The 14754-nt window shown below is 39.0% G+C and overlaps 1 protein-coding gene across 7 annotated transcripts in view; it reads left to right on the top strand.

The window, feature by feature from the left end:
* TNIK (TRAF2 and NCK interacting kinase) overlaps positions 1-14754 on the top strand; it is a 341628-nt gene that overhangs the window by 290103 nt on the left and 36771 nt on the right. For all 7 annotated transcript variants that reach the window (XM_087965315.1, XM_087965313.1, XM_087965318.1 and 4 more), the window contains 3 exons: positions 2885-2991; positions 6869-7032; positions 8153-8250. In XM_087965315.1, coding sequence (XP_087821441.1) covers positions 2885-2991; positions 6869-7032; positions 8153-8250 — 369 coding nt within the window. The remainder of the gene's footprint in view (positions 1-2884; positions 2992-6868; positions 7033-8152; positions 8251-14754) is intronic.

The raw sequence follows: 14754 nt of genomic DNA, 5'->3' as shown, positions 1-14754 counted from the left end.
GTTGGAAGCATTAGAAAACACCCCTTATTGGAAGCACTAAAAAAATGTCCACGTGCTGGAAACACAAGAAAATGCCTTATAGATTATCTGATGATGACACAGAGGATTTTGCCTTTTGTGGCACCGATGTCATGGCATACCCTCTCTTTCTGTGTTACACCAGCCCCAATAATGACATGTTTCTCACTTCTCTTTTAAAAAAACTACAACACACCTTTTTACATCGACATCTTTATTACTAACTCTGCCTAACATTCCATTTAAAGGATATTTTTTCCTGTGTTCTTACTCCATTTTTATTTTACTTTTTTTTCTACCATAATGATATGGTTATGGAAAATGGCCTCAAGGTTTTCTGTAATTAGAAGGATTATAAAAAATATTATCATTCCATTATTTCTGCCACCACTAATAATAACAACACATGGTTCATCAGCTCAGCAGCAAAATCCACAGAAGTTACAGTTAGGGTACGTGTCTATTATACAACATTCACTGCATAGAACTCTGTTCCATTTCATCACATTTTAAGTCGCCATAACGGTGGAATGGAGTTACCTTCATTCCTATTCAGACCAGTTCAGAACTAATTTGTTGTTTGAGATCACAAACCATCACAGGAACATCTGTGCATAATTAAAAATCTGAATGTGTATATTATAGTCAAATCTACCTCTCATAACCATTTGTGTAAATAATCATCAAGTATTTGTATATTCATAATGTCTTTTTCTCTTTAAACAAGGCCATTGCTAAACAAGCTATTTTATGGCTTGCTTTGGAAAAGGGCTGTATTTCAGATGTACTTTTTATGAAGGAAGATCCCAAGCTCAGTCCTTGGCATCTCTAGTAGATATAGAAAGAAAATTTTAACTAAAACTGAGTGGCAGCAAAAAAAAAAAAAAAAAAACTTCATCCAACTGATGGTGAACTACAGTTCCCATTATCCTTCATGACTGTGCTGGCTGTATTGTTGAGACCCAAGTTCCAATAATTAGGGATGGGCTTCAAAATTTTAGCAATGAGTTAGGTTGCTGGGTGGGCTTGCCCATGGTGTGTGTGCCCTAGTCAGCATCCTGCACCACAGTGGGGGGGGGGGTGTTTTTGCCCTCCTCGGGTTCCGGAGTTTTTCCTTGAGCCTTTGGGAGGGTAAAAACTGCCTCCCCAGGCTCTGGAACAGAGGTGGTATTCAGCAGGTTCTGACAGGTTCTGGAGAACTGGTAGAGGAAATTTGGGGTAGTTCGGAGAACCAGCAAATACCACCTCTGACCGGCCCCGCCCCCATCTATTCTCTGCCTCCCATTGAGTCCCAACTGATCAGCTGAGTCTTCTTTGGTTGCCCTGCAAAGGAGAACAGAGCTGGAAAGCAGGTTAGTGGGGTGGGGAGGGAATGGGATTTTGCAGTATATCCTTCCCTTGCCACGCCCACCAAGCCACGCCCACAGAACCGGTAGTAAAATTTTTTGAATCCCACCGCTGCTCTGGAGGCTCTCTGGAAGCCTTCCCGAACTTCTAGGAGGCCCGTTTTTCACCATCCCTGAGCCCTGCACTTACCTGCATCCAAAACGGGCTGCGTGAGGAATCCTGGGAGGGTTGGGGTGGATGGGACGGGGCCAGCCAGGAGTTGGGGGTTCTCCAAACTGCACACAATCTTAGCTAGGGGCTCTCCCGAACCCTTGTGAACCCCCAGCAGCCCACCCCTGCCAATAATATTTGGAAGGCCAACCACCCCACACTGAGGATAGACAATACTGATCTAGATGAACCAATTATCTGGCTTAAAATAATGCAAGTGCAATTACATATTTGATATTCGCATCTCCGCCTTGCTTATTATTACTATACTTGTATGGCCTATCGTGCTAATGCTCCATTGAATTTTTGTACATCTTGGTTTTGAGTTAGCGACTGTTAGAATCTTCCAGTGGCTGTTAATCCCCAGGCTGACGTTAAAATCAATAGTGTTGCTGCACTTCTACTCTGCAGTCAATGCCTCATTATAATAACAAAATACTATCCTCATTAGTGTCATTGTAATATAATAAGTCTTGGACCTGGAATCAGAAGATCCCGATTCTAGTTCCCATTCAATCATAGAAGCTCACTGGATGATAACTACAGGCCACTTGTGGCCGCTCAACCCAACTCTTTTCATTGAGTTCTTGCTGTAGGGGTAAAAGAAAAGAAAGACCCCCTACGTAAGCCACTTCAAGCTCTCAAAGAAAGTGCCTTGCTTCTGATGAAAAATCAATGTTCTCTCTGTTTCCGTGGGACACATTAAGACAGTCCTCCAAAAATCTTGGAATTTTTAGTTCACATATAATACTTTCTGCAAATCAAATATTGGTGTGGCAACTTAAAGATCATCAAGCCTTGATTGAAACAAGTAAGTTACCCCATGGAATTAAAATGAATGCATTTCAGATATGATATTTTATGTCCTAACAAAGTGCTGTGAAAACCAAGTGCAGTTTATAATTGCTTCATTGAAAAAAAAATACTTCCATCTTTCCAGAAGAAATTAAAGCACATTTCACTGGCAAATTTGCCTAACCTGGTAGTCATTACCTATAATACATTGGTTATAATCTGGGAGGGTCTGTGACAATTTGCCACGGCCAACTTGCCACAGCCAACTCTCCTCAGGACAACTTGCCATGGCCAACTTGCGATGGGACAACTTGTGCATGTGCATGACAAAAATTAAAATACTTTTTATTTCTTTTAAATAATTAAATCGAATTGTTAAATTGTCCAGTGGCAATTGCCCCACAGGGAGTTGGTAGTGGTACGTTGGCCACAGCAAGTTGTCTCATTTCAAGTCTGGGAGCCTACTTCTGGCAAGAGAACTTCAGTAGCCAGCACGCTTTGGGTTTTCTTACAGGTGCCTCAACGAACTACTTCCATCTCACCTGCATTAGCTCGGAAGAACTCACCTGGGAATGGGAATGCTCTTGGACCTCGACTCGGATCACAGCCCATAAGAGCAAGGTAATGCCAACCAAGATAAAACTTAATGTTCATACATCTAAAGTGCTAGATTTAGAAGAGAGAGACAGTTGAATATTCTGTGGAGGAAGAATGTCTTATTTCCTTTCCCCAACCTTCTTGTAGACAAGAGGAATGTAGCAAGTTAGGGAACCTTCTACCCTATTCAGATAGTGTTGAACAGTGGTGTTCAGTGGGAGAGCACATATTTTGCATGGCAGTTCTGTCCTTGCCATCTTTAGTTTTAAAAAAGCTCAATGGAGCATGAACATAATGGACACATGCATGGAAAGAGCCTTGCTGGTTAGAGCAAGATCCCATTAAGCTCAGTGTTGTGTCATAAACAGGTAACCAGATGTATTTGGGAAGCTCATAAATCTTCATAAAATTGTGATAGCCCTTTTTCCACTGTTGTTTCCTAGCATCTGATATTTAAGATAACAGTTACTTATTTGCTACCTGTGTTCAAGGAAGTACCTAATAATGGGTTACCAAGACAAGTAACTATTGACTGTCCTCTCCATGATTTTGTCTAGATTCCACTAAAATCTGCCTAAGCTAATGGTCCATCACAGTATCTGATGGAAGCAAATTTCACAATGTGTCTCTTAAGAATTTTTCCCCCCCAATCCCGAATCTTCCTACATGTAATTTTAGCAGATAACTACACTGTGAAATGGAGGGAAACCTATTTGCCTCCGTAGTGGCATCAATTAGCCCCTCTTCCCTTCGGTTGATCTTGAGTTCAAAAACCCCAGTTGCTGCAGTTTTTTAATTTTCCCTTTTTTGCATCTCCTCTGGTATTGTTCATATGTTGCCCGGCACCTTTTCAGATATTGCCTAAAGTTTTGGGGAGCCACTGGCCTTCAGAGTAGATTATTTATTTATATTTCAGATAGAAAGATAGGTAGGTAGGTAGATAGATAGATAGATAGATAGATAGATAGATAGATAGATAGATAGATAGATAGATAGATAGATAGATAGATAGATAGATAGATAGATGTCATTTGTATATTTCATATTATGCTGGTCAAGAGATCTTACTTATTTCAGCTCTTGATAAATCAGGATTTAATCTGATTTAACTAAACTAATGCATTAAGAGCTAGGGGACTGCTGTAAAATAGGAAATGGCCAAGATTTATTTAAGACTTTGGCAAGCATTCATCTCCACAATATTTCAAATATCATTTCTGGCATACAGCAGCAGCAACCTTTGCCTAAAAGGATGTAAGTCTTGGATCTAGGATTTCTTGCTCTTTCTTCAATTAGTTTTGTGTTTTGCATCACACTACAGATCCTGTTGCAGTATACAGTACAAAGCAGCCATAACCCAAAGACTCTTTTGTGCACCACAATGTACAACAAACACCATCTAAGTAGAAGATTGAAAGATTTGCTCAGAAAGGCAGAAAATCTAGAATTTTCCCTAGGAAACCTCACTCATACTGCATCTAAAATTCAAAATCTACAGAAACCAGTCTGAAAATATTTGAATTGTATTCAGGCAAGAAAATGTTTCATCTTCTATAACTGCCTTTCCCAACTGGATGGAATTTGGAATATACAGTTTTAGGGTTAGAAAACCCAGAATAAAACTAGTGAGTTATTCTTAGAATGACCCAGTTAAAAATGGATAATCTATGTGTTATTTACCAAAATAGTTTTCCACTCAAGGTGGCATGCATAAAAGCTACCGCTTTATTTTGGGCGCAGTTGCCCTTTTGTCTTCTTTCTTCCTTGCTGGGATCTGAACTCTTGAGAGAAAGAACAGGATGGGTTTTGCTAATCTCATTTTAAATATAAGAACAATTTAAGGGCAGCTAGAGAAGTTTGGATATGAACCAAGAAAACTGAGTTTCAATGTTTTTCTTACCTCTAGAAGAAAGGGTGGAATGTCTATACAATTAGCACCTCCAACAAGCGGGATTTAAATGCAGATTCCTCTTGTTCAAGTCTAACTTTCTATTCTGCATTTGCTTTAGGCTGGATTTTCACACCTGTACTTGTTCTTAGGAATGTCTCTTCATTAATTTGCAATGGAATTGGTGCTTGGAGCTAGGCACTTCACTTTCAAATTCAATGTCCAATGATAGAATGTTGTTACTATATGTAGGCAATTTTCACTAACTGTAAAGATGAAAGTGAGATCAAAGAAAAGATAGGACAGGATAAAAGTGGCATCCTTCAGCTAAGAAGATCCCTCTAGGCGTGTGGTACTTCAATTCTCCTAATACCTCACAGCCAGCCTGGAGTAGAACAATGTGAAATAACACACCTGGGCTGTGTGTTCTACAGTAGATGAACAGTCATATCTGAGACTGCCTTGAGTCTTTTTTGTTATCTCAAGATCAACTCAGTTGTTGCCTTTTGGAGGGAATTAGAACAAGGCAAATAGAATAGTCAATAGTAGCTGGTGTATAATTTATGGTAGCTGAAATACAGAGCTACATACATCATAGAATATTTGTAGCTGGTTTCAGAATGATTTTGTTTAACTTATCACTTACTGGTTTCCTTAATTTGATGGCTGCCATCCCATTACTCTTAATGACTTTGTTTTGGTCATCCTACTGCATCTCCTAACATATCTTGTATAAATCAGTTTTTTAAAATACTGTTTTAGCAGAAATTAAGGAAATTTCAAAATGGTATGCTGCAAAGAATTTAAATAAATGGATGATCATAGATAAGGCCCAATATTTATTTGATGGCTATTGATTTCTCGAAGACCATATCTATGTAATTAGGTTGTCCCTTGTTTACTATGAAGTTGTGATTACACATGCAGATATTCGATGATACAGTTCATCTAGTATCATCCAAGATCTCTTATCAACTTTTCCAGAGGTTTGATTGGAGAATTGATAGTACCCAAAGCCACTAATGATTTGGAAGCCTGGTTCTCTGACATAATGAGAATGATAACTTCTTACTCTGTGAGGATGTTGTGTAAGGTTTTCAAACCTGCACAGTACTCATTCACTTTCCCTACTTTACACATACAAGAAGTAGTTTGGGAATATTCCTGCAGGATCTTGGCTTTACGGTTTGGTAGTGGTGTTTTGCCTTATTTTACTTAGTAAAGATCTTATGGATCAACAGGAAATTGTTGAAATAACAGAAATAACAGTTTTCTCCTTGGAGGAGAAGAAATCTAATCCATCCCAGTGGAGTAGCCATAAACTTGTTTAGGGAAAGGACTACCGAACATGAATGACATTGGTTGTTTTTTTCACTGCAGTTTACAGTGAAGTTTTATCCATTGCCTCTACTTAATGACTAACCTTCCAATTTTGTGGATTTTCTGATGCTGTTTTAAAGCATTATATTTGGAAGGGGATCTAAGCCCCCCTCCCACCCCCAATGATGTTCAGTTTGCTCCCTTCTGAAGAAAGAGGCAGCTGTGGTTTAGCTGTTCATGGCATTAGGAACCAGAGCAACCTGGTTGTTATTCTGTTAGATCTAGGGATACATGCCATCTTCAATACCAAAGGTCTTCAATGAAAATTTGCAGCGTTGACCAAAATAAGCATCAAAGGGTTCTCTCCCACCTTACTAATTCACAGGAATCTTTCTAAAGTATTCATGAAATAGATGAATAGATAAATGAGAGTCAGTCTGGTCTAGTTGTTAAGGCACCAATGTAGAAATCAGAAGATTGTGAGTTCTAGCCCTGTCTTGGGCATGAAAGCTGGCTGGGTGACTGGACAAGTCACTCTCTCTCAGCCCAACTCATGTCACAGGATTGCTGTTGTTGTTGGGAAAATGGGAACAGTATTAAGTATGTTTACTACCTTGAGTTATTTATAAACAAATAATAAAGGTGGAATACAAATAAATAGGTACAACATCCTCTTTTCTTTCCTCTTTCTAGTAACCCAGACCTGCGGAGAACAGAGCCCATAATAGAAAATCTGATACAGAGGACAAGCAGTGGCAGTTCTTCCAGCTCCAGCACCCCCAGTTCACAGCCCAGTTCACAGGGCGGCTCCCAGCCTGGATCCCAAGCTGGTTCCAGTGAGCGGAACCGAGCCAGAGGTGAGATTTCAGCCCATTCTCATGCCTACAGTTTGTCCTCTTCTATTTTCATTTTTGCTGCTTGAAATACTTGTAATTCATTGGATTATCATCTGTGACCACCTATAATGCTAGAAAGAATTTTCATTTCTCCCTGTGTCCTAAACTCTGTTTGTGTTTTGAATATCTGCCTTGCTATGAAACACTAAGCCAGGATATTTTAGCCATGATTATTGGACAAGCAGTATCTCCTTGGTTTGCTAAGAGTATTAAGCTATTGGGTTCACACATCATGCTAAGACACAAAGAAGTGAGCAACCTTACAATTTAGCACCCATGATCAGCACAGAATTCCCACAGGTGCCAGGCTTCTTTCCAAGTCTAAACCATTCTGGCCTCTCAAAATTTAGTTAGCATTCCACAGGATCTCAAGTTTGTGGGAAAAAGATGTGATGAGATCTCTAAAATCTCATTACATTTAGCTTGGGGCACAAAAAGTTGCCAGTTCCTGAGTGAAGGACGATATATGTTTGAATGTTGAAGAAAATGGATGCCACTAAGGCAGTTTGCTATCTCCTCTTTCTACATCAGAGAACTGTAGAAGTCCTTGGCAGATGAAAGAATCCTCAACCAAATAAATCCCCAAACCACCACCCCACCTGGGTGTCTTCCAAATGAGTGAATTAAAGCAATGGTGAAAGCTGGGAACAATTGAAGATCATACATCTGGAGGTACCCAGACTAGTCTGAGGCCATAGCATAGCATCAAACTTTATTTCCTGATGGGGTGATTCCAAAATTGCACTACGTTCCAACTCATAGTTGGTATCAATACCAACTTTTCATTTGAAGTGGTATGGCTCAGATACAAGTTTAACTAAGCCAAGCTTCCTGAAAAGGTTTTGGAGAAACTTGTCTTAAGCAGATGTAACTAGTACCAAAATGCCAATGGTGTGAGAACGAAAAGAAATGGGGATTTCTCTCAGACCAGCATGTACTCTTTGAGATCTAGGCTCAGAAAAGATTACAGTCAACACCCAAGCGAATGGGATTTTATGAGGCAGACTTTCTCCCCCTGCCTCACACTTCCTCCCTGATTTGGTCTTGAATCCTTTTTGTACTGGGTTTCTTCTTTGCCCAGGAAATGCCAAGCTTGAAGGATCGCCCATACTCCCACATGAACCAGCCAAGGTAAAGCAGGAAGAAAGCAAGGAGATGACCCGGCCAAGTCGACCTGCTGTGAGTCCCATTTATCTTTTGTGCTAGGCATCTGTCATGTATGAGTAGTATGTAGCAGTAGCAATAGCACTTAGACTGATATATGCTTTATAGTGCTTTCCAGCCTTCTCTAAGCACTTTACAGAGTCAGCCTCTTGCCCCCAACAATCTGGATCCTCATTTTACCCACCTCGGAAGGATGGAAGGCAGAGTCAACCTTGAGCCTGGTGAGATTCAATCTGCCAAATTGCAGGCAGCTGATAGTCAGCAGAAGTAGCTTGCAGTACTGCACTCTAACCACTGTGCCACCAAGGGTCTTATATTGCTGCTTTTTTTTAATTTGATGAATCATCTCTCCACAAATTTTGTACAATTTGGGGGTGGGGGGGAGAGGAAATAAGTATCTAACATACTTAAAGTATACTTCAAGTATTTGTAAGGTACTGTAGTACAGGTGGTCCTCGACTTATTACCTCAATTGAGCCCCAAAATTATGTTGCTAAGTGAGAAATTAGTTAAGTGACTTTTGCCCCATTTTACGACTTTTCTTGCCCCATTGGTTAAGTGAATCACTGCAGCTCTTAAGCTAGTAACACGGTTGTTAAGTGAATCTGGTTTCCCCTTTGACTTTGCTTGTCAGAAGGTCACAAAAGGAGGATCACATGACTCTGGAACCCTGCAATGGTCATAAATATGAGTCAGTTGCCAAGTGTTGGAATTTTGATCACCTGACCACTGGGAATGCTGCATCGGTGTGAAAAACAGTCATAAGTCACTTATTTAAGTGCCATTGTTACTTTGAATGGTTACTAAATGACCTGTTGTAAGTTGAGGACTACCTGTACGGACAGTTGTCAATGTAGTTTCTAATTGTTTGTTGTATCTGCACTTGTTTTTATTTTGGGGAATCTTTCAAGAAATTCTGGCTTGGTTCAAGACAAGATGAAGCACGGAGGCTCAGCTCAGTGCCTTGATTCCTAACCGAAAGAAGTAGACGAGAAGGAATTTAATTAAATATCCTCTGCCCTGTGGCTAATCTAAACTACCATTATTTTTGCTATGAGATTTCACAAAGGCCTGTAACAAGCTGACTATGCCATTTCATACCAGCTTGATTTTGCTTTTTGACATTTTGTATTTCTAAATTGGAATAGGGTGTAGAAGAAATTACTTTGTTATTGTGTTTTTCTCTTTTTACCCTTAATCATTTTTAGTTTGTTTCTAACCTACTTCCTGATTTTTCTGACATTTTATTTTTCTCCCTACACTGACTTAACAATTTTTGTTTTATTTCTAACTGACCTGGTTTTTCTGACATGTTATTATTTATTTATTAAATTTAAAGATGTCTTTTCCTATCCTGATCTTTTTTCCTTCTGGTGCTAATTAATTCACCATTACCCTCAAGCCTATAATAAAGCAATAGAGAAGGTTTATAGCAGTGTCTATTCTTGGTTTGTCATGCCCTTGCATAAAGTTATGCTTAAAGTAAACCCTACTTTCTTGTTTGCTCACAAAATGGGCTCTTGCTAATTGTAATTCCAGAGGAAAGATCTTAATATAACTAGAGAAACACTCTCTCTAAAAGGAAAAATAGGTGTAAATGTGACATGTAAAACTTTTATTTAAGTTGTCTTCCATCATGATGTATTTAACCCACTCGGATAAGATTGGGGCATATTAGAATTATAATGATAGTAGGAACCTAAATAAACCCATATTGCTAGATTTTCCTGCCCCAAAATAGAAAAGTCAATTCTGATTAAAATGTTGTCTATTATCTCAGGTATTTACTGAAATATGGGAATTGCACTTTCTCCTGATCCTTTTGGGCATTTGTGTAACAGGTAAAAGTTACATGTAGATCTAGATTTTTAGGTTTCAAACTCACCATTTTAAGATCCTGTGGTAAAGGCTTCAAATCCACATGAGAATAAAGGGAAGTGTCACCAGGGATATTCTGGTTGCATCATGGGGTCTATTTAAGGCTCATGAGCTGAATCAGAGCTGCCATGCAGGTATCTAGGTATCTTCCCTGCTTGAATATGTGCTTTTGCTAGTTACACAAACTAAAACTTATATATTCATTATGTAAAGAAGCATGGGTGAGAAGAAAGAAACCTGTCCATTATTTTATGTCATGGTTGCTGAATAGAGAATTCCCCAACCCAGACAGAAGTGATGTGTAGCTGCTCATGTGTTTTGGGTATTAAAGACCCTCCAATTTTTAAAAAACCCAGTAAATGCTATTCCCAATGTTCTGACCAAGGCTTCCTGAGACCGTAATTAAGCACACGCTTAGTCCAAATAACTCTTGTTTTATTTCAACGCTGGGAATTATGTTCATTCCCAGCCGTAATGTCCCTTGAGATAAGCACCCACCTTTATCTCCTTTGAATTGCTGCCAACAACTAAAGTGCCAAATTAACTGTAAAAAAAACAACCGAAGTAAAAAGTCCACATAGAGCTTCAAGGTTTAATCTGAACAGAGCAAACAATTTTGCTTCCTGCAAAGGTTTCTCTACCTTTGCACCTACTTTAAACCTTAGGTGAGGGGCAATCACCTCCAAGCCTTATTCCTGAGTCACCCCTTTTGTCTCAGCTGCTCTTGCCTTCTAGCAGCTCTGCGCACACGTGCACTGGGAACATTCCTCCTCTGCCTCGCTGCTGCCAGACTCTGGAGGCTCCGGAGCCAGCACATCACTCCCAGATGGTCCTGGCCCCATCTCTGCATAGGATGCAGGACCCTAGTCCAAGTCCTCCCCAGATTCTGGCTCTGGTCCCCATTCTTCCCCACTGTCCAGTTCCGCTGCTGTTTGCACAGGCTGCCGGCGAACCACAACACTATCATTTGGAGTTAGAAAGCCTACATTTCACAGGCTTACCATCATATAAAAAAAAAGAACCATAGAAAGTCTCCAAATTTGACTTCCCTAAAAATTCAGGAAATAAAGATCTATGCTACTCATGTACTCTATCTAGACGGCACCATTACATCAGTTGTTCCAGTTCCGTAGTGTGGGGTATTTGCTTTTGGCTTTGCCTGGATCTAATTCTCACAATTCCTTTTTCCACACATTCCAAACTCTAAGTATTTTTTATCAGGGCAACCTGGTCTACCCAAATATGGGACGGAGCATACTGCTTCTTCTTTTGCTTTTCATTCCCAATCCAAGAGCCTTCGCAGGCAGTCACTTTTGCAACAAACTATTTTTTGTGTTAAATTTATATTTACCGACAGAAATAAAGGGAGGCTAGTATAGATCTGTTTCAACCTATTTGGCTCTCATCAGCTAGTCATACCCTTTGTTTCTTTGTAAATATAAATATAACATTCCAAACTATATGTCCCTCCAAATTAGGATAGCTAAACTGAAGAAAGAGAAGACAACTGGTCAGAGGCCAGGAAGTATGTTCATAAATGTCTACTATTGACCTCACCCCTTTCCTAAGAGGTCTCTAGGGGGCGTGCATAAGCGCACCAACGTGCCTACCGTCCCTGTCCTATTGTTTCTCTTATTCTTTTATTTTTCTTATATGTACCCATTTCATGTATTCACAACTATGTATACACTTATACTTATTATCTTGTAAACAATTGGCAAATCAAATAAATAAAATAAATAAATAAATAAATCCCAGATTGAAGCCGATTTAGGAAAATACGTCAGGACCTTTACCAAACAGCTATTGCATCAAAGGTGATTGGTACCTTTATTATAGGTTTTTTTTTTTTTACACAAGTTAAAATGTTCATTCCCAGAAGTATCATCTTCCTACATTCTGAAATTATAGAAAGGCCATTCGCAACTCTTTCAACCATGTAAAGCTGCTCTGAGACATGCTACATTGAACACCAGTGTATCTGTAACACCCTGTGGATTAAAACTGTTGTTTTCATGTGTGATTGGAAACCTAGAAATCTAAGAAACGAAACATTTAGGCCCAGTTGGGGGCCCCTTTCTCTTGCTTGAATGATTTGTGAGCAGTAATTATGAAGCTCTAGTTTGATATCCAAATTATAATAGGGGTTGCAGTTGAGAATGTATAAGCCAATTTTTTTTACTATTTAATTCTCTAGTTGGATGATGGTGAGCAGACTAATTTAAAAGTAATATGATGTGTTGCTGCAGGTAATTGGAAACAATCCAGTCAGAATGAATGAGTCATTCATTACTGGACTTTGAAAGGTATATTAGAAAAATATTCATGCTGCCCAAATCTTAATTAGACTTGTTTTCATATGGGGATTGGGGGGGGGGTTGACCAAAGCATTTAAAACCAAGGAATTTGTTAGTAATGAAAATATTTGCTTAGATTAGGCCAGAAATTAATTATGTTTGTTGGTAGTAGAAGCCATAGTTATTATTTTCTTTAATTACATAAAAAAGAATATAATGGGGTGTAAGAACTGTATTCATCTTCTAGAGCAAGGGTCTCCAACCTTGGCAACTTTAAGCCTGGAGGACTTCAACTCCCAGAATTCCCCAGCCAGCAAAGCTTTCTGGGAGTTGAAGTCCTCCAGGCTTAAAGTTGCCAAGGTTGGAGACCCTGTTCTAGAGAGTAGAAAGAAAAGTGTCACACATTCATCTATGATTCTAGTCCTTAAACTGTTAATATTGGCTTGATGGTGATGGTGTTTACTCCTGCTGTCCGTTATTTGATTGAGCAAACCTTTCCTATATATTTCAAGGCACCATCCATAAGATTTGCTCCTCCAACTTTTAGATTTGAGAATTTTGTGGCAGTAGGTATTCACAACTCCTAATTGTGTTGTAATCACAAATTTTTATCTTACTTGTTTGTCATAACTAAGAAAAAACATATAGAATACAGAAATAACAGAGTTGGAAGGGACCTTGGAGGTCTTCTAGTCCAACCCCATGCTTAGGCAGGAAACCCTACAGCATTTCAGGCAAATGGTTATCCAATCTCTTCTTAAAAACTTCGAGTGTTGGAGTATTTACAACTTCTGGAGGCAAGTCGTTCCACTGGTTAATTGTTCCAACTGTCAGGAAATGTCTCCTTAGTTCTAGGTTGCTTCTCTCCTTCCACCCATTGCTTCTTGTCCTGCCTTCAGATGCTTTGCAGAATAGCTTGACTCCCTCTTCTTTGTGGCAGCACCTGAAATATTGGGACACTGCTATCACGTCACCTCTAGCCCTTCTTTTTGTCAAAAATAATTTTCTCTAATACACAGCAGTAGGTTTCTTGCTACTTCAAGTTACAAAAAATTGGACAAACTGATTGTTAACATTAGTTACATCATCATGACTTGGTTAGGTCACTTTGTTGGATGGTGAAGCAACAAATATAATTAAAATGCACCTTTGAAAATGTGATACTTGGGGTATGAGTTTCAAGATACCGAAGCTCTCCATTTTAAAAAAAACAATAATAAAAGTCTCAATTTTTGGAAAATGAAGTAGAGCAATTGCCGGCTCAAAATTTGTCACTAATGTCAGATCTTCAGAAAAATTCTATAAAATGCCCCACTGCCGACCTTTTCTTGAACAACTGTCTTTTATACTTCAATCTCCCCTCATAAAACATCAGACAAACTAAAACCCTTGAGAATTCCTTGTGGGTAGGATTCACAATATTTTTGCATTGGGATAATAAATCAGTAATCACCAATAGTCTCATCCTCACACTAATGAATTAAAGAGCCATGCTTTTAAATCAGGACAAATAATCTCGCATAGCAATGCTATGCTAATATGTTGTAACTTTAGGATAATTTTTGTTTTAACAGACTGTTTTGAGTTAATCTGGGTGGAATCCGCTTGAAATGATGTTAGCAAAGTTTTCTGTTTGCTGGAATTGTTATGTGTTGAATTTGATAGCATTGCAAAGTTTGACTTGTTAGCTTCATGAAGTAAAACTTCAGTTGGCTTTTATTTATATTTTGAGACTTCTGATTTTGTAATGTCTTAAAATTTGCAAAGATGGTTTCCTCTAATATGTAAGGGGGAATTTGGGTAACTTTACATTTATAATTTCTGCAGTATTTCAAAACATTAGACACTGTAGTTTAAGCAAATGAAAACCGGGTATTTGGTTGATTGAAACTTCTCCCATTAGTTCATTGTTCTATTTCTATATCAGTCTGCCCATAGAGTTCAATATGCTCAAGATAGATTTTGTTCATAACATTTTACAAAATGGCTAGAAAGGCTTACAATTTAACCTGAATGGTATTAGACTTGATGAGTAGAGGGAAGATGACACTTCACTCTTTGATTTCCTTACACAATCGCTATAGACTTGACCAGAAGTGGTATTCAGCAAATTCTGTCCAGTTCTGGAGAACCGGTAGTGGAAATTTTGAGTAGTTCAGAGAACCGGCAAATACCACCTCTGACTGGAGATTTTCCTTCCCCTGCCACACCCACCAAGCCACGCCCACAGAACCGGTAGTAAAAAAAATTGAATCCCATCACTGGGCTTGACATAATCAAGCAAGCTGAGTGCAGAACTATCAAAGAGAACTTCACTGAGCCTGGATTGTTAGGTTTTTTTTTT

This window comes from Notechis scutatus, chromosome 4 (assembly GCF_049901735.1).
Source record: "Notechis scutatus isolate UNSWTSFEM ecotype Mainland chromosome 4, rNotScu1.2, whole genome shotgun sequence".
Taxonomy (NCBI): Eukaryota; Metazoa; Chordata; class Lepidosauria; order Squamata; family Elapidae; genus Notechis; species Notechis scutatus.
This window is presented reverse-complemented; position numbering and strand designations above follow the sequence as displayed.